Consider the following 18,435-nt stretch of genomic DNA (forward strand, 5'->3'; position numbering starts at 1 on the left):
TAGTAGTTTTTTCAGCTAGTGCTGAAGAAGATGCTGCCTTTCCCAATATAAAGTTTTAACAATTTGAAAAACGTTTTTTTTATTTGTCCCTTCTCTCTGTTCTTTACTCTCCTTTTTTTTCCCAAGCTGTTGAGGTACACATTGGATAAGCATGGGCTGGAGCAGGTGAGGATCATAGCCAGCGATAGACTGTGGGAGCCCATTTCCTTTGTCATGATGATTGACTCTGAGCTCCACGGAGTGGTCGATGTGATTGGGTAGGGGGTTCTCTCTGTTCTTCTTGGTGGTTTGTTTATAGTTTATCTTCATCTTATTTCTAACTAACACAGCCAAAGCTTTACCTCTCTGTACTCTTACCTGCAAGGAAAGGATTGATACTATAAAATTTTCTTACTAACCCACATCAAATCACAGAACTCTTGTCCTAGTAACAGCCTCAACCTTTAATAGAATCAGGAGTCTTATATCATGTTGAAGATGGATGCACTTTTGATGGATTGAAGGTTTTTTGGACAACACTGTTTATTCTGAGGGTTTTGATTACACTAACTGGTATGCAAAAATGCTTTAACTTTACAACTGAGCACACAGCCTTGTAGTTTCCACTGGTTTGTTACTGAAATATTTGTGATCTAGAAATGAATTTGGGCTGTGAGTTACAATGGCTTGACACAGTTCCCATTTTGTTTTGATGACAAATTTGCATTTGGAAAACATGCAACCAGCTGACTTGTGTTACTAGTTCTGGTTTTCTCATAATGATATTTTACTAGTAGACTAAATTTGGCATTGATTACTGACTCGATGACTGAATGGAAATGTGTGTACAAAATGTTTATTAACTTTTCTTTTTACAGTAGCTCTAAACTTTACTTACTAAGTGCCATAAACTTACCTGACACAATCACATGCCTCAAATTTGTCAGTTCCTTGCTTCATTCAAATTTTAGTCTTTTCCATTCATTGTTATATATCTGACCACAGAAGGTGTAGAAGTGAAGGCTTTTTTCTGCAAATACAGATAGGCAGTCAGTGTCATCTATCCTTGCAATCGATCCCTCCCCACATTCTGAACATGAACAGTATCCTGGCAGTTTTTCATAGGTGGAGTCTTGGATCATGTCTGGATGAAGCTCAGCAGTTTATACTCTGGCTAAGTAAGCTGTATTTGCTTAACTCTTTTATAAGTGTAAGTTTTACATCCTTACTCTGATTCAGTCTTAACAGGGAAATTAAATACTCTTTTGTGTATTTCAGCTTTTATTGGGCAGGGATATTAACACTCAAGAAACACCATTTCAGGAGTGTAGAAAGACAAATTATTCCTTCTCTGCTTTGTTTTTGCAAGCTATGCACTTTATGCCGTTACAAAAACCTTTTGCTTGGTACTTAGGCAGCACTTAGGTTTCCAAGCCAAAGGGGAAATGCACAGTAATCTGTACAGCAGAGCAGAATGTAGCTAAAATTCCTGCTATCTGCTACATTACCATTAGTGAAGGTAGGTATGAAGGACTACAACACTGGGAAATAGCTTTTTGTCCACTAGAGGGAAAATAATGAAAAAAAACACCCAACATTTAGCCTAGAAAAACTGGTGTTTCTTGTATTGTTACCTCAGAAGTATCAATTTGTCAAGTTGCAGGCTAATAGTAAAGTTTCATTTTAGTATACATATTGTGTTCAATAATTTGCTAAGTGAGGAAAATCACAGCCCTGTTTTCTGCAAGTGGTTTGAAAGGTTTTTTTCAGTCAGCAAGCCATGCACAGTGGGTCAGTGTTGCGATGGAGTATAATCAAAGTCTCCATTGGGAGAAAGGATCTCTCCTCATACTAAGGAAGATCTTGAAAAGAAAATTAGCAATCATTATATATTTCAACTGTTACCAGTTTATACCTGTAACTTCACTAGTCCAACTAGCATGTTTTTGAAACCTGAGATTATTAAAAAAGATGTACAAAATCAGTCAAGTTCATGTTTAGTTCTGAGACATGACAGTTCTAAGACAGCTGCATTCATGCAGCTAAATTCTTAGCATAATGCCTAGTTCCATATCTTACTGTTGGTTTTACATTACAGTAAATTCACGAATACAAGCCGCACTGAGTATAAGCCACATCTCTGGGTGTTGGCAAATATTTCGGTTTTTGTCCATAGATAAGCCGCACCCGAATATAAGCCGCTTTGTCGTTCGCAGCGAGGACCCGCGTGCAATTAGTAACAGAACCGCGGGAGGGCGGGGTTTACTGGCTGAGCTAAGGCTGTGCAGGCTCGGCCCGCTAGGGGCCGCTGATGGGGCCAGGTGGCCCAGCCCGGTGCGGCCACTCGGGGCCGGCCGCCGCTGCCACTGGGCTCGGTCACCCCGGGTCGGCGCTGCCCCGCGGTGGCAGGCAGGAACGGAGCTTCCCCTGCTCCTACGGCAGCGGCGGCGGGCGGGGACGGAGCTTTCCCGCGCCCGTGGCGCTGGCGGCGGGCAGGGACGGAGTTTCCCCGCTCCTACCGCGGCGGCGGCGGGCGGGGACAAAGCACCCCGTCGGCTCCCCGAGCCGCGGCAATGGCTGCGCGGGGCTCCCGTCGGCTCCCCGGGCCACAGCAATGGCTTGCGCGGGGCTCCCGTCGGCTCCCCGGGCCACAGCAATGGCTTGCGCGGGGCTCCTGTCGGCTCCCCGAGCCGCAGCAATGGCGGCGCGGGCTTCCCCCCCCCTCCCCGGGCCGCGGCAATGGCGGCGCCGGGCCCCCCCCGTCTCTCCCCTGGGCTGTGGCAGAGGAGGAAAGAGAGCTCTCCCGCCTCTCTCCCCGCCCCCCGTGCTGCCTGCAGGGAGCCAGGCTCCACCCGTGGTGCAACAAAGTAGCGATTTGTAACAATCGCAAAATGCCGACTTTGCAGCTGCTCGGCTCAGCACTCTGGCAGGCACTTCTGAGGTTGTATTAGCCGCTCCTGATTATTAGCCGCATTTCCGGTTTAGGAGCAAAATCTTAGTCAAATTGGTGCGGCTTGTATTCGTGAAATTACTGTATTTATGTTTTTGTTTAAAATAGTATAAGTTAACATGTATTTTCTCTATTCAGCACATTATGGTAATATGTCCATCTTCAAGGTCAATTTCAGCAGAGATTTGCTTTAGCAAGCCGTGAAAATTGCATGGTATCTGTAAATTTGACTTTATCTTTATGCTATCATGTAGCATGAGAAATAATCTGATAAAAATACAATAAGCTCTGGAATGTTACAGCGCCCCCTTGTTCAATTTTCTTGTATTCCACTTGTGGTATTCCAAAGAAATCTTATTTTTTATTTTCAGTTTGAAGGAAGTCAATCATTCCAACTGTATGTACTTCCAAACTTTGATTTTCTCTTTGTACTAAGAGCTCTTTCTTTCTCAAAATATTGTGTAGGGCTCATTATCCTGGGACAAAAACAGTGCAAAATGCCATATTAACTGGGAAGAAACTGTGGTCATCAGAAGACTACAGTACTTTCAATAATGATATTGGTGCAGGCTGCTGGGCTCGGATCCTGAACCAAAACTACGTGAATGGAAACATGACTTCGTAAGTGCTGGGCACTGTTGCTCACTTTTACAACGTGGGGTGTAAGAATTAATTAAAGTACCGTATAACACATCTGCTCTGGTTAGAAAAGAGGTAAACTGAAAGTCACCCCAATGTGCTCTGAGTTCAAATATAGTAAGATAGGAAGTCTGCTGTTCTGACCTCTTTCTGGTGTAGAAGTCCCACAAACTTCAATGTATTCTTGTTTCCCAGCACTCAGTGATTTATGCAGTTCATTTTAGATGCCTTTGAGACTGATGATAATTATTGAAAAAAGAATGTTCTTAAGAAGAGCTAACAGAGAAAAACATTGGAGGAAAATAGCAATAAAACTAATTTATTATATTTTTCTTAAGGTCTTTATTAGATTGTCTTCAGTTAAAGAGATAATTACAAATATAATTATCTAGTTTTTCCATACAACTTATTCCTCAGAATCCATTCTTAAACATGCTGTAGTCTTTTGATAAATTAACAAATTAACTGTTTTCTGCACATTTTCTTTCCAAACTGAAAACTGTAAAAAAAAATGTTCTCTTCACTGGGAAATTACATAACTCAGTTTTAGAAAAGAATAGAAAATACAGTTTGATGTTTCTCGGGTGACAGCTGGTAATCTGAAAGAAAAAGTTTGATTAAGGAAAATGTGGGCATCAAGATGTAAGCAAAATTGTTCAAAGTTTTCAGATTTTTTTGTAACTTCATTCTGGAAAAATGGAGAGAAATCTTTTTGTCTGTTGCTTCAAGTGGAGTGCAGAAAAAATCACTCATACTTGTAAAAGAAAATTTTTTCAGTCACTTGGTTTCTACAGGTCTTTTGTCTTCTCTGCAAGCTGAAATTTTCAAACAGATTAATATTTCCTGCATGAATTCCTGATAATTCCCCTTGTTTCTTGATCCTCATATACTTTAATATCTTAATTTGAGGTCTTTCTTTTCTAATTGTTTTTCTATTTTTACAAGTCCACATGTTCAACAGTGAAGTTATCTTGGCTTCTATACTGAAAACAAAATCTTTCTGACAAAAGGCAGCTTATCTTTCTGCTGTTTGTTTTCCTTTCAATTTCCTGAAGTTGAGTTTCCTACTTTTCTTTCTAAGTTTGAAATCAACAGAACAAGTTTGATGTGAACTAGTTGAGTTTACAATTCAAGAGTTGTTTATTTTATGGTCACGTTTTTGTAGAATTGTGGGATCTCTTCTGTGTGTATGTATAGTGTGATAAGTCTATGGAAGTGACTTTAGAATGAGGCCTTTGTACTCACCTGTATGCAATAGCAAAACAGATTGACAGCTTTTGCCTTCTGCTTAGCTGCTCTGTTAAGCTGTATTTCCAAACTTAAGGCCCAGAGAAGTTTAAAGTCCATGCAAAACATTTTCAGTGAAGCCCAAATCAAAGTGTGTGAAGTGATTATCCTTGTCAGGATAGAGCAACAGCTCCTGGAGTATGGCTGGTTAAAGTTGTTTTCTGTTTGTTATTTATATGGATAAAGAGAAGATCCTTTTTTATTTTGGTGGTACTTAACTGCTTCCCAAAAAAACTACCAAAACCAACTCCCACTATGCACAGAAATAACCAAGCAATCACAAAAACCTCAACCAAGCAAAACCCAGCAAAAAGCTGTAGACTTTGCTCATAAAAATTTTTCCCATCAGAACAGGAAAAAACCCCAAACAAATGGAGTCTATACCCTCAACACATGTTTCTTTTAATGTAAAACTTTTTGTGGTGCTATAGCCAGAGAATTTACCATCAGTTTTGGAAGAGGTTCTCAACACTGGAAGCTGATTTGCTTTATTTTCCTCTCCTGTAGGTTTTCTTCTTCCTTTTAGCTAGAAAGAGATTCCCTCCATCCCCCAAATTGTTTTCATTGTATGCTGGAGAAAAAGGAGGAATGGATTATTGTACTGAGTTAATCTAATACTATCCACATGAATGGAGAAAACACCTGTTTTTCTTCCAGAACAATTGCATGGAACCTGGTGGCTAGTTATTATGAGGAGTTGCCCTTTGGTCGATGTGGATTAATGACAGCACAGGAGCCGTGGAGTGGCCACTATAAAGTTGAATCTCCCATCTGGATTACAGGTGAAAATTTTTGCGGTTATAAGTTGGTACTCTGACACCTAACATCACTGTATTTTTGAGGCCTTTATTTATTTAGTGGTTTTATGTGTGTTATCTTTTGTACCAAATTGAGGTAGGTTTGTGGAAACTTTTGTGAATACATTAAGAAAGAAGAAAATAGAATTTCGATAGAAAGCAGAAAGACGTAATAGTAAGGGAAATGTTTATACTTGACCTTTAGCTGTATCAGAAATGAATAAGCCCTTATAACTGTTACTACTAAAATATTTTAATCTCAAGTGCCCATAAAAGGTTAATGTGCTTTCCTGTTTCCTTTTTTATTTTTTATCTTTGGGTATCAATCGATTCCGTTTGGTACTTCTCCATTTACGAAAATGGAACAAAGAACCTCTATTCTTTTCCTGCTTGACGTTCTTGGCTTGTGTAAAGCGGCATTTCCTTGAGCTTGGGGAAAGTGAAGCATGTTCATATAGTATCTGTGGCTCGGATTCACTGGCTACTCTGTAGTCTTGTAATATTTTACTGTCTTTGCCATGAAGGAGGAACAAGACAAATGCTCTAATTTTTGTTCTTCTGCTAGTTGCCTATATATGAAGCAGCATTAAAAGAAAAATAGCCACAGTTTCCCATGAACAGAACAGCTGAGCAGTTATTCCTGTGTCCTTATTGCTCAGGATTTTCATGATCTGGGTCATATTCTTCGATAGTTTTGCTTTCTGAAAACCCTACTTATTTAGCTATTCCTCATTCAATAGCTTTCTCTGACTCAAATGTTTACTTTATTTAAAGAAAAAAAAAGATTTGGGAAAATCTGAACTGTGATGAATATTCAAATTGAATGGACATAATTACCTTATATAGTTTGTACTTAATGTCTAAATAATTGCTGTCATTTTAACTGCCACAGTGTTGATATTTTTAATTTTGCCATAGTATAATTCTTTAATCTTTTCTCTTATGTAGGTAAATTTTGTTTTTGGAAGTTCTATTACTTTCTTCCCCAAATCAGGTTTCAGTTTTGTCAGCATGCATGAGAGCGAAATTAAATTAAACCTACAAATGGTACCATTTTTATTAAGTCTTAATTATTGTATTCTGATTTTTGTCTCAGCACATACCACGCAATTTACTCAGCCAGGCTGGTCATATCTGCAAGTGGACGGACACTTAGAAGGAGGTGGCAGTTTTGTAGCTCTGACAGATGGCCTAGGGAACCTTAGCATCATCATTGAAACTATGGTATGTGCATTAGCAATTCCAGTGGACTAGAAAAGTTGCAGGAAATGTTTTATTATAAAGAACTTGTCTTGATTTATGTAGTTCAGTATCTGTGAATGTTCTTTGATACTTGTAGCTTTATTTGTGAGTTCACTAGAGGTCTTTTTTTTTTCTATCTGAACTTTAAATACCTAGTTGAGACTTCCTGGAGGCCAATATATATGCCATCTTTATCTTTTTGTTAAAATCTATATTCAAAATATAATTATTGAACTACTGTAATTGCAGCTATTAAGAGAACAGTGAAATAAACTATTGCTCTTTCAATTCTAGGTTGTAGGTTTTTCGTGAATGTTGCCATGTGTTGCATTCCAGTAATGTGTGTCTCTTCTGTTACATTTATTTTTTTTCTTCAGAGTCATAATCACTCTAAATGTATCAGGCCTCCATTGCCAAATTTCAGTGTCGTACCTCAGAGAGCAACTTTCTACCTCAGAGGGTCATTTGTAAGTAGATCTTGAATACATTTGATCAGCCGTGTAAAATGAATTGCCATTCATAATCAAATACATGCAAGTCAGTATCACAGGTTAGCAAGAAATTAACAGCCTCCAGTATTGGAGGCTGTTTCACATCTGGCAAAGTTTTAAGCTCTGTTTTACCATGACTGTCATGACAATGTCATAACTGAAATTGTAGAATTGCTGCCTCCCAATTGTCTAATCATCTGTGTATTGAAGAAAAAATTAACAGGGCAGAAATGCAACTGAATTTTTCTTTCGAATTTATTCCAAGGCTCAGTGCTCTGACATGCTGACATAGTTTGGCCTTTGTCTTGGCCGTGACCTTTCTAGTTACCAGTTCATTTTCAGGGGAATAGCTGTAGTTGATTTTATGCTGTACATTTTCTTGTTGCATCCTGTGAAGAGATATTCTGACAATCTCCCACTTGTTGATTTGTTTATTCTCTTTTTTAATCTTACTAAAGTAAATTTACCTCTGAAACGTGAACAAAACTTTCACAGTGTAAACTGGAGATAGTCATTGTTAGTTGATTAGGATGATTCCTTCTCAGAGGTTGACAGTTACTTATTTGGAATTTTATTTTGATTTTTTGGCAGCAATAATTTCCTTTAGGAGGAGATAATTTGGATCATGCTTTTGGCAATAAAATGGTTGGCTTAGGAAAAGTAGTTGATTGTCAGTTTGGATGCACAGTTCCCTTTTGGGGAAGTATCAGATGGATTATTCAAACCAAGCTCTAGGTCACTTGCTTTGTTGATGTTGGTAACTGAAGAGAAATTGTAGGGGTTAGATGTGATTAAAATCTGATAACTAATATAGTTGATATGCTGTAGTATTGAAGAAGGCTGGAGACATGTAAGCAAAATACTTTGCTGAAAAATTAAAATCAAAGAACTAGCAACTAGACTGAAGACCTCATAAAAGTGAAACTAGCAGGATAATATTTCAGTCTAGTTACTTTTTGGAAGAGAGCTTGTATCCAAGGTGTATTGTTGGTGATAGAGAAGCTAAAGATTGTGTCTGTGTTTGCAGTGCTTTCTGTCTTTATAAGCAGCATTAGAGCATGTTAGAACAATGAACAATCTATAAAAATGTAAGGCATCTGTAATGATTAGCTCAGTAGAGTTGTGGCCTCTAATGTAATCAACAGCTTTAAAATAACCAAAGTTAGACACCCATAGAGGACTAGTATTTCTCAAGTTTAATATTCAAGGTTGATTATTTTGCTGTTGCTGTGTTTTAAATTGTGTGTGTTCTATTGTAGTATATGGTGGAAACCCTTCAAGTGTGGCATTCTAGGCTTGATTTTGAATCTGGAAAATCCATTCTTTTCCAGCAACTCAATCCTCTAAAGGTAAGGTTATTAGTTTTAATTGCAGTCCCTCTGCAGATTCAGGTGTGTCTTCACTCTTTGGAGAAACTCCTCAACTGTCATGCTTAAGCTGCGTATTAGGGCATGTTTTAAGACTGTTTGACTGCAGTTTTTCTGGCAATATGCTACCTTACCGGGAGGTAATAAAGAGTTTGGGGAAAAGGAGTTTTGAAAATAACCCAGAAATATTTAAATGCCCAGGCAAGAAGATGGGATTTTTGCCTTAAATCAGGACTTCAGAGGATCGTCTTTCCTTCAGGAACTTAGGTATTTTGTAATTTAGTTGTTAACTTTTGCAGCTTGAACTTTCTTCAATTCCAGGTATGGAAAGGAAGATTTTCTTTAGATCTAAATGTGGATGAAGTCTACACTTTAACCACACTCAAGACAGGATGGAAATGTGAATTCCCAGAGCCACCTCCTCCTCAACCTTTTCCTTCAAATTACAGAGATGATTTCAATATACGTAAGCTGGAATTCTCTTATCTGAAAAACTTACTTCACACACAGATATAATTGTAATGTAGGAAGGCAGTAAGTTTTGTTATTTGAATCCTCTACATGAGGTAGCCTGAAGATCTCTTTTGTTTTTGTTTATTTACACTTGTTTTTCCAACAAGTGTAAACAAGTGTACACTTGTTTTTCCAACAAGCTGTGTGACTGTACACCTTACACTTGCAATGAGATGTATTTAATTTAATGTCTTGCCTGGTGTTCATGTGTTTGCAAAACCAGCGTCTGTTTAAAAACTTCCATTTTGGGGACTGTGTTGATATAGCAAATCAAAAATCTGGAGAAAATTTTCAGGGAAAATTTCTGAAAACAAGTACACCAAAGAAAAAAATAATGTTTTAGAGTTGATGTGTATTTTATTTTCTGAACAGGTAATCCACCTTTCAGTGAAGCCCCAAATTTTGCAGATCAGACAGGTGTATTTGAATACTTTGTAAATGCTTCTGACCCAGGAGATCATGTGTTCACACTCCGCCAGGTGGTGGTTCAGCGGCCCATCACTTGGGTTTCTGATGCAGACCAGACCATCAGTGTCATAGGAAATTTTAAGTGGTATGTAAATACTGTTTTGTAGTGGCATTTGGGGAAATGTCCTCACCAGTGTGAGTACTGACCAGTTAATCTGTCTCCAGCCTCATTTCTCTTGGACAGAGGGCTTTTGCTTCTGCCTTCAGATTCTCTTTAGACACATAGGAATGATGATTCAGGCACTTCTAAAAGCGTGCTCAGGGCCAAAGGTCAACTGTGTCTGTCTAAATGACTCATAAAGGATAGGGAATCCACCACATTTCTTGGTTGTTTAGCCTAATGCTGCACTATCTTAAAATGTTTTTTTACTTTTGTCCTGCTGGGCATATTTGTTCAAGCTAATTTTTTACACTAATGGATCTGAGTTGGCGTACTAGAAACGCCAATGTGAGCCCTTTCTTAAATTGGACCAAATAAAGAATTAATTTTGAATTACATAATTTTGAGTTGTTTGTTAGCAGTTTGATCAGTCTCATAACTGTCAGTCTATTTAATTCTTAATTCCATTGTATTTGTTGCAGACTGCCATCTTCTGAGCAGTTAGTAGAATTGTGAGGATTTAATGCCAATGCTACTTCAATCATTTTTATTTCTGGGTGAAAGTAACTGAGGTTTACTGCTTTGATAAAAGTATGGTTACAATTGAAATTCTTTCTAGGAGCTAAAAAATTGCTAGGAGCTACAATGATGGTAATTCAGAATCAAGCAGCATATTTTAGAATAATGTTTATTTAAAATTAATAAGCATTTGGGAAAGAGCCTGTTAACTAATTATGCTTTTAATAGTAATAATAAACTTCATGCTTAAAACACTCTTCTGCTTAGAAGCATAGCCTAAATTCTTTTGATATGTTCTTTAAAATAGCCATGCTGTCAGGGTGTTTTAGATTTAATTAGATTATTGATCTGGCAAATGCTTTTTCAGAACATGCTTCACACTTCTAATTTCAGGCCTAGAGATGTGGTTGAATCACTTTGATCCAAAGCCTTTTGTACTTGGAGGTTGTTCTTCAGTTATCTGATATTTCCTTTTGCAACCCTCTGTTATGAAAAATCTCATATTCCCCCTATAATCAGCTTCCCCTCATTGAGTAAATCATTCTCAGTGATTCCTATTAACAGCTACATAGGACAAATTCTTAAATTACTGTACTGAGATTCCTAAAAACTTCCTATTATTTTATTTTGGTTCCATTTCTTTCTGAGTCTTTGTCTTGTTTTCAAAACCAAGCTTGCTTCCTGAATATTCAGTTTGTTATTCAGATTTTACTGCTCTGTAACTTTTAATAATACTAGTGCTTAATTTCAGGCTCTCAAGTTTGTTTGCTTCATCCTCAGTTTAAGACTCAACTTGTCCCTGGCAGATATTTTCAACAATGAGCACCTGCTATTGAAATTCTGAGCCAATCTTGAATTAAATTTTGCTGTGGGATGATACTTGTTGTCAATGGCAGTTTATCATTATTCAATTTCAGGATTGTTTAGTTGGTTTTAGTTTGGATTTTAAACTGGTGCATATGAAAGCTTTTTGCTCTCTTATCCTGATCTCTTTTCTCTAATGGTTTTCTTGAACCTAGGTATATTCTGAAAGTATTACTATGTAAATATTTCTATATTTCTTTGAGTCTCTTTACAATGGACTAAGGAAAGTATGGCGGGGGTCTCTTTTTTGATAAATGGGGAGGCAAGAAAGTAATCTTGTTTGTGTTACGACTCTATATTCAAGAATCAAGAGCATTACATTAGAATGAAAACTCAGGTCATTTTTTCTTAATATGTTAGAGGTGAGAAGAAAAGTTGCTAGAATAGATATTCCCTGATTCAATTATCAGCTGAGCTGCTGTCACAGAGAGCCTTTTCACATACTGTAAATAATTATTCTTTAAATAAATAACTTACTTATTAAGTGACCTGATGGCTGTATCTGTATTACAAGTGCTTTCAGATGTGGGATGTAGATCCATTAACAGAGGGAAAGAATTTTTATGGTTAAAAGCCTTGTAGTGCAATTCTTTGGAAGAGGAAATTGTGTAAATTTTCTAGGTGCTATTTGATGGTTCTGGTATTTGCTTTATTCTTCTTTACAGCTCTCATTGCATGCATAGCACAGTGCTTTACTGTTGAGCTGGAGTATAATTAGAAATCAAATGATTTCTAATACTGCGTACTCAAAAAAATCTGTTCCTTCCTTGTTAAAACACTAAACTTCTCTTACAGGGTAAACATGACAGTCACTTGTGACATCTACATAGAAAAACCTCGTGAGGGGGGCGTGTTTATTGCAGGAAGAGTTGACAATGGTGGGATATATGTGCGACGCACCAAAGGAGTTTTCTTCTGGGTTTTTGCAGATGGCAGCTACAGAGTCACTGGTGACCTAGGTAAGCAGCTCTTTGCAAAAGTGGATGCTGGAATATGGATATGTCATTTTGATAACTTGATAAAATTGGGTAACATTCAGATTTTATAGTTCATTTGGCATTACTATGAATTTAACCTGTTGTGTTCTAGTGGTGGCCACTTTTCATATGTGGAGAAAGCATCTGAAGGCTACTGGCTGGCCCATTTCTCAGGCCCAGATTTCTGGAGTTTTTGTTTTTTCACTGACAAAGTGTTTTACACTAGCAAATATGAACTATTTTGCTTTTCATAAATACTCTGATACAATATTAATTACAGAAAAATTTTGTCTGTATTCTTAAACTACACATTAAAAAATCCTGATTGACACGAAATGGCTTTTCTTAGAGAGCAGTCCAAGTCACTGTACTTACATCTGGCTTAAGTGATGATCATAAGTGGCCTTCTGTTTCCTCAAATTATGCATCCTTCTGTTAGTGTAACTCAGTGGAGTGAGCACATGTTCTACTTGTGATGCTAACTGTCATGTGTTCATCTGTAGAGCACTTGACAGGCACATGGAAGAGTGTGCGATAACACTTCATCAGTAGCTGAAAGTTCTTTTCAATTTGCTTTGAAATAGTGGCATATTTAGTTGTTTAAGTGCATTTCCTATCACTTCATGAGTATAAATTAAAATTTTCAATAGTTTCTGATGAGTCAAATGTAGCTTCTAGATCTATAGTATGTATCTGTTAAGATACATTTTTTGTGTGTTTCTGTGTTCCTTTCTACTTTTACTATGGGTAGGTAGAATAAGGAACGTTTTACATAGCTTCTCCTAACATACCAGTGCTCCCTAGGGAAATTTTGCAATGTGTAATTCCATAAAAACTTAAGTTTCAGCTCTATGGAAATACATATTTATGTTTAGGATTGACTTAATTTTTTATTTGTAATAAGACCTAGCAACATTACCTGATTAGTTACTCAGGCTGTCAGAAATAATTTTTCCTAGATGAAATGAGTGGATTTTGATCACCCACCCCATTATTTCAGGCTGAGACTCTTGTTACACAGTATGGTGTTTTTTTCTGTACAGCTATTTTCAGTCGTCTTTTAATTTTTCTAGAAGGGAGCCTGAATGTTAAATTATCTTAAAGCAAAAACTCTCTACTGAATAAATTATGACTTGTAGGTCTTAATTTTTTTCAGGTCTTCGTCTTTCCTCCAGGTATCATTCACACCCAATTTTTGCTTAGCTTAAATTTTAGGTAAAACTAAGCAACATGATAGTGTGGCAACTCAAACCCTGTGATTTAAAACAGTTACTAACAATATATAAATAAGAAGCTCTATAGAAGAGCAGAGTGAAAGCTACTGTCACACTTTGTGAATCTGTACTCTCCATATAGTGAATCCTCATCTCATGACAAATTGCCTAGAGCATTGAGCATTTCAGTGAGAAAACAATTCTGGCAAAACAGGAAAATGTACTGATAATGCACGGTCCAGGTTTGCATATTAAGCTTTCCGTGCTGCAAGTGAAATTGGTAAAATGTCAATCCTGAACACTTCTGAAAAATATGTATTATAATCCTTTCAGTATTTATCAGTTTCAGCCAAGGGCTGAAGTAACACTTTGCTAACTTAAGCCTGTTTTGCAGCTGGAGAAGAAATATTAATGAAAGGACTTGCTGGTGTCCGGGATAATGCATGGCACACACTTACTCTCAACATTCAGGTAAGGAAACAGGCAAAAAGCTAGAAAACCAGTTATGAAACTTTGTCTAAATGGTTTAGACAAAACTGTGCTATACTATTGATGGTGTACTTGCATTAGTTTACGCTATCAAAAACATAAACAATACCTGTTACATTAAACCAATATTAAAATACCATATTGAGTTCTGCTGCCTGTATTTTAAAAGAGATTTTGAGAATCTGTAGAAGATAGAGAAAATAAATGGAAAGCTGAATCGAAAGCTGGAGGTAGAAGGGTCAGAGAGGCAAGTCTCTTATTTAATCTGATGGAAAGATAATGGCCTGGCTTCTTGTTCTTAAGACAGTCAGTAAAATACTAAGGTATCCTATTGCAGGCTAAGGCCTTGTATGTGGAGCTAGTAAAGGACTGGGAAACTCAGATAAGCTGAGTTCCTTCTCTACTGTGGTGGAAGAGCACAGGCATTGTGTTGCTGTATAAATGGGCTACAGTTAATGAGAAGCGTGTCCACGATTTTTTCTTGCCTCCCTCTCCACCCTTTTTGACCATAGTGACTTGGGGAGGAAAGTAGGCCCAAACTGTTGGTGCAAGTTCCTAAAAGGCTTTATGTTCCTCTTCTGAATGCCTAATCCCTTTGTCTAATGTAACATTTGCAACTGCAACTGGCTTGAAATGTGGGGAACTTCAATCCTAGCTGGGGACATTTACTACTGAAGGTAACTCTTTTAAAATTATGCACTGAGTCACTCATGCTAGAATGCCACTGAGTGTTAGAAGCTGTTTTTTGTCTCTTGTACTATCAAATTTGGAGACAAGGGACACTTGCACCTAAGGCATTCACTGAAACGGATTTAGTTTGGTTTTGGCTTTGGTACACCTACATTTATGACAGTGCTTGCCATCTGTAAAATGGGACAAGACATTGGGTTACTGAGGATGAACATTAATCACTTAAAACTCAAAATGGTAGTTTTAAAATTACAATGCTTCAAACTTTGTACCTAGTATCCCTTTGATGTAATGATCGAAGTACAGAACCATCTTTAAATAATTCTCACACTGACTCTTTGAAAGACATTCTTTGCTTTTACCTATCTCTATAATTGTCTTTCAGATTAAGAAATACAAGCAAACTGAAGTACTTTTTTCTAAATACTGTTTAGTGGAACACACAAAAGATAAATAGTAATTTTTCCTGAAACTGCTTTTAATTTCTATGTGTTGAAGTGGCTTGAGTGATACTTGAAAGTTCTGCTGTCTCCTCTTTCTTGCAGTCTAATGACTAAATTACATCTTTCTTGACTTTTGACTTCTGCCTAATTCTGCAGAATCAGTGCCAAGTGTATCATATCACCTTGAAGTTGGGCTGGTTTGAAAGACTCTGATACAAAGAAGAGGAAAACCAGTTTACCCTTCAGGTTTTACACTGAGTTAGCAAAGCTGTGAGTAGAGGAGGAGGAGCCTTTAATGTATTCACTGTAAAGGCAATAGATCTATTTCACAGAGTTGATAGACACCAGAGGATTCTATGCAATATTTAGATGCATCTCTGCATGAAAAATATGTGAAGTTGAAAGCTGACTTGACATCCTTCTGCTTTGTCTTGTCTCCCATGTGAGCAGGCTCAGTGTCTACACAGACCCTGGATTTTACAAAGCTAACATTTTTCTTTTTTTGGCAGGGCAACTCTGCCTCAGGACTCTTAAATGGTTATCCACTCTGGGAGAATGTCACCATTTCTAAACCGGGCAACGGCTGGGCTGCTCTCGGAACTCGCTCGTTTGAGTTTGCACAGTTTGACAACTTTCAGGTTGAAGCTTGCTGAGGTGGCTTTGGCATCTGGAGATCCTGGTTCTCATGTTACTTTGAATAAGAGCCAAGTCAAACTTGGAGGAAAGCTGAGTGCTAAACTGTGATTGATCTCTTGGCAAAGACTCTGGATTCAGTCCGTGTTATTTGTTAAAGGTTTACTTGAGTAGATATCAACATGATTGTAGCTTTATCCCCTATTGCTGTGGGGTTTTTTTCCCTTCAGTTTTTGGGGATAAATTTTAGTTCAAGGTAGTCATGAAAACAAATTCTTGGATTTAAATGTCTTTTAATAACAGCATCTTAACTTACCAGTTCACTTCTAAGATAACTTTAGAAGTTAACAGAAGACAGATGCATCTTAAGCTGCATTTTTTAACACTTTTACTATTATGTCCATTGCTTTCACTGTGAAAGAAAGAATTAAATGCCAGTAAGCCTTATGAGCCAGTGGGCCCCATACTTTTGTAGGTCTATCGTTCTCAAATTTCATTTGGATGAAGTACCTAGATTTCCTATAGTAAAAAAATATGTTTTGTCTGTTTTTTTTGCTACAGTCTGTGACTAGACATTACAGTACTCCAAGTGCATTTGATTACTTCTTTCAACTTTTGTTGCCAGCCCTAAAATATATTTTATTTTCAGTGGAATGGAAATGTGCCTTATGACTGATAAGAGAGTGCAGGATGTGGCTTATTTCTAATCTACCTCTGTCCACTGAAAGGGTTGAAATGCATGGAAAGATACCATAACTTACAGTTTGTTGATGATAATATTTTGGGGTTTTTTGCATAGTGCAAAGAGTGGAAACATCTCATCATGGATATTTTCACTTCAGGCCACATGCGGAAACTGGCCTTTTGTTCCTAGAAACTTGCAAAAACCTCTCTCTCTTTTGATGGATTCAGAGCTTTGTATAGAAAATAATTAAAGCCTAACAATGATAGTTTATTATATTACTGTGGCACAGAGGGGATACGGATACTATCACTTCCTGGTATAAAAGAAATTTAAAAAAATTTAAAAATCAGTCTTTGCCTTTAACAGTTTGCAATCTGATCATAAAATAAGTGGCAGTAGATGGACACAGAGGGAATTGCTTAGTGTGCCAAGCAGTGGTAGTGACTCAAGAGTGTCTGGTTTTGAACTTTTCCTAGCTATCATGGAGTGAAGTTCATAGGATAATTCAGTTCCTTGGGAATGGAGGGATTCTGTGCAGCTGTTGCTTAATTTTATTTTTTTTCCAAGTTACTGTGTTATTAAAAAGGCAATTAATTGAGAATATGAGGTACTGAATGTGTTTTTCCTCACACACATTTACAGTTCAATTGGCTCTAGAGTTTTTCTTGTTTGTTGTTGGTCAGTTTGAATGAAGATGATGTCTATTCCCATAATGAAACGTGCCTCCTGTGTCCATCTACTTTTTCCATTCACATCCTGTTTAATTGACAAGCAAGTTGTTCTACATACTTGATAGGGCTTTAGTAGCTGTATGATGCCATTTGTAGCTGGCAATATCTGGAGAAAAAGATTTGCAGTGTACTTCGATTTATAGAGATTATTTCTTCTGATCTCCTGATTCCAGTAATTGTTAACTTCAATCTTTGAAGTTGTCATCTAATATAAAGTTAATGTTATACAGATCATTCCTGGAAAATTTTTATAAAGTTGATCTTCCATTTTCATTTTTGGAGAAGACTTCTTAAAATTCTGTCTCTAGTAAGTAAAAATGTTGTGTCTTTTAGCTGTTAATTGATACTACTTATTCATACTTGGAAATTTCATACATGCCAGTAACCTTGAAAAAGGGTTTAAACCACTGAACTTTAAAACTCTAGTAGAAGGCTTCCAAATGTTAAGTAACTGTTTATTTAAGTGGGTGAAAAATGAAAGGCAAATTTCCATGTCAGTCAATCCCTGTACACGCCATTTTCAAGTATGGATCCAGATCTGTTCGTTACTTGCTTGATTTCCTAAGGAGTGTCATTGGTCACTCCACATGCGAAGGAATCTAATTTTAGGTCCTCATATTCAAGTAATATGAGTACAGTAATCTCAGAATAAATTTATTTTAGCTGTGATGGATTTTCGTAGTTGGATGCTTCTTGGAGACTTCCTGGTAGCTTCTGTGCCTGCAAGCAGAGAGGGATCAGCAATGATGCAGTTATTCCAAAGGAGCTGTCCATTTTTTAACCTCCTAATGCACTAGAGTAATGAACTGTATTGTTGCATTGTGTATGGAACACAGTGTATTTTATCACTGGAAGCATTGATTTTTTTTTTCCTAATCTTAATTTACAATGTTTGAAGATTAAAGTGTTATGAACAGAGTAAGTGATTTAATAGTGACATAATGTTATTCATCTTTATATGTCTGTAATTCTTCACCCTTCACTGGACTGTAATATGTTTGGCAATAACAAGCTGTCGGGTTTTTCACTGAGGGGTGGATTTATGTTGTTGATTATAAATGCTAATCATTCCAAATGGACAAATAAAACACTTAAAAACCACTTTATTTGTGCAGAATGCTTCTGTAAAATGGGTCTTGGTTTTCTCCAGCAAGAAAGCTGACGATTTTTCCATTGTGATTTCTCATAAATATGCTTGGCATTAACTTAATTGGATGGGAAGAATATAGCCAACCAGTCCTTATTAAAAATATCTCAAAATCCATATGTATTAGGACTTGTGCTATTGACAAAATGATTTTCTTACAGCACTCAATAGACATTTTGCTTCTTTCTATTTTTTTTATTTTGATTTTTT

General features: G+C 37.1%; 1 protein-coding gene across 3 annotated transcripts in view; it reads left to right on the forward strand.

Moving 5' to 3' along the window:
• GALC (galactosylceramidase) overlaps positions 1-18,179 on the forward strand; it is a 32,050-nt gene extending 13,871 nt beyond the window's left edge. Inside the window, exons 7-17 of one of the 3 annotated variants that reach the window (XM_033062361.2) lie at positions 127-257; positions 3,395-3,550; positions 5,513-5,637; positions 6,749-6,876; positions 7,272-7,361; positions 8,645-8,734; positions 9,074-9,218; positions 9,638-9,818; positions 12,012-12,175; positions 13,802-13,878; positions 15,539-18,179. In XM_033062361.2, the coding sequence (XP_032918252.1) occupies positions 127-257; positions 3,395-3,550; positions 5,513-5,637; positions 6,749-6,876; positions 7,272-7,361; positions 8,645-8,734; positions 9,074-9,218; positions 9,638-9,818; positions 12,012-12,175; positions 13,802-13,878; positions 15,539-15,682 (1,431 nt within the window). In that variant the 3' untranslated portion in view covers positions 15,683-18,179. Of the gene's footprint in view, positions 1-126; positions 258-3,394; positions 3,551-5,512; positions 5,638-6,748; positions 6,877-7,271; positions 7,362-8,644; positions 8,735-9,073; positions 9,219-9,637; positions 9,819-12,011; positions 12,176-13,801; positions 13,912-13,963; positions 14,033-15,538 lie in introns of those variants that run through there. The other 2 variants (XM_033062363.2, XM_033062362.1) reach the window with 2 other exon arrangements.
• The last annotated feature ends 256 nt before the right edge of the window (positions 18,180-18,435 follow it).

Source organism: Catharus ustulatus, chromosome 6 (assembly GCF_009819885.2).
Source record: "Catharus ustulatus isolate bCatUst1 chromosome 6, bCatUst1.pri.v2, whole genome shotgun sequence".
Classification (NCBI taxonomy): domain Eukaryota; kingdom Metazoa; phylum Chordata; class Aves; order Passeriformes; family Turdidae; genus Catharus; species Catharus ustulatus.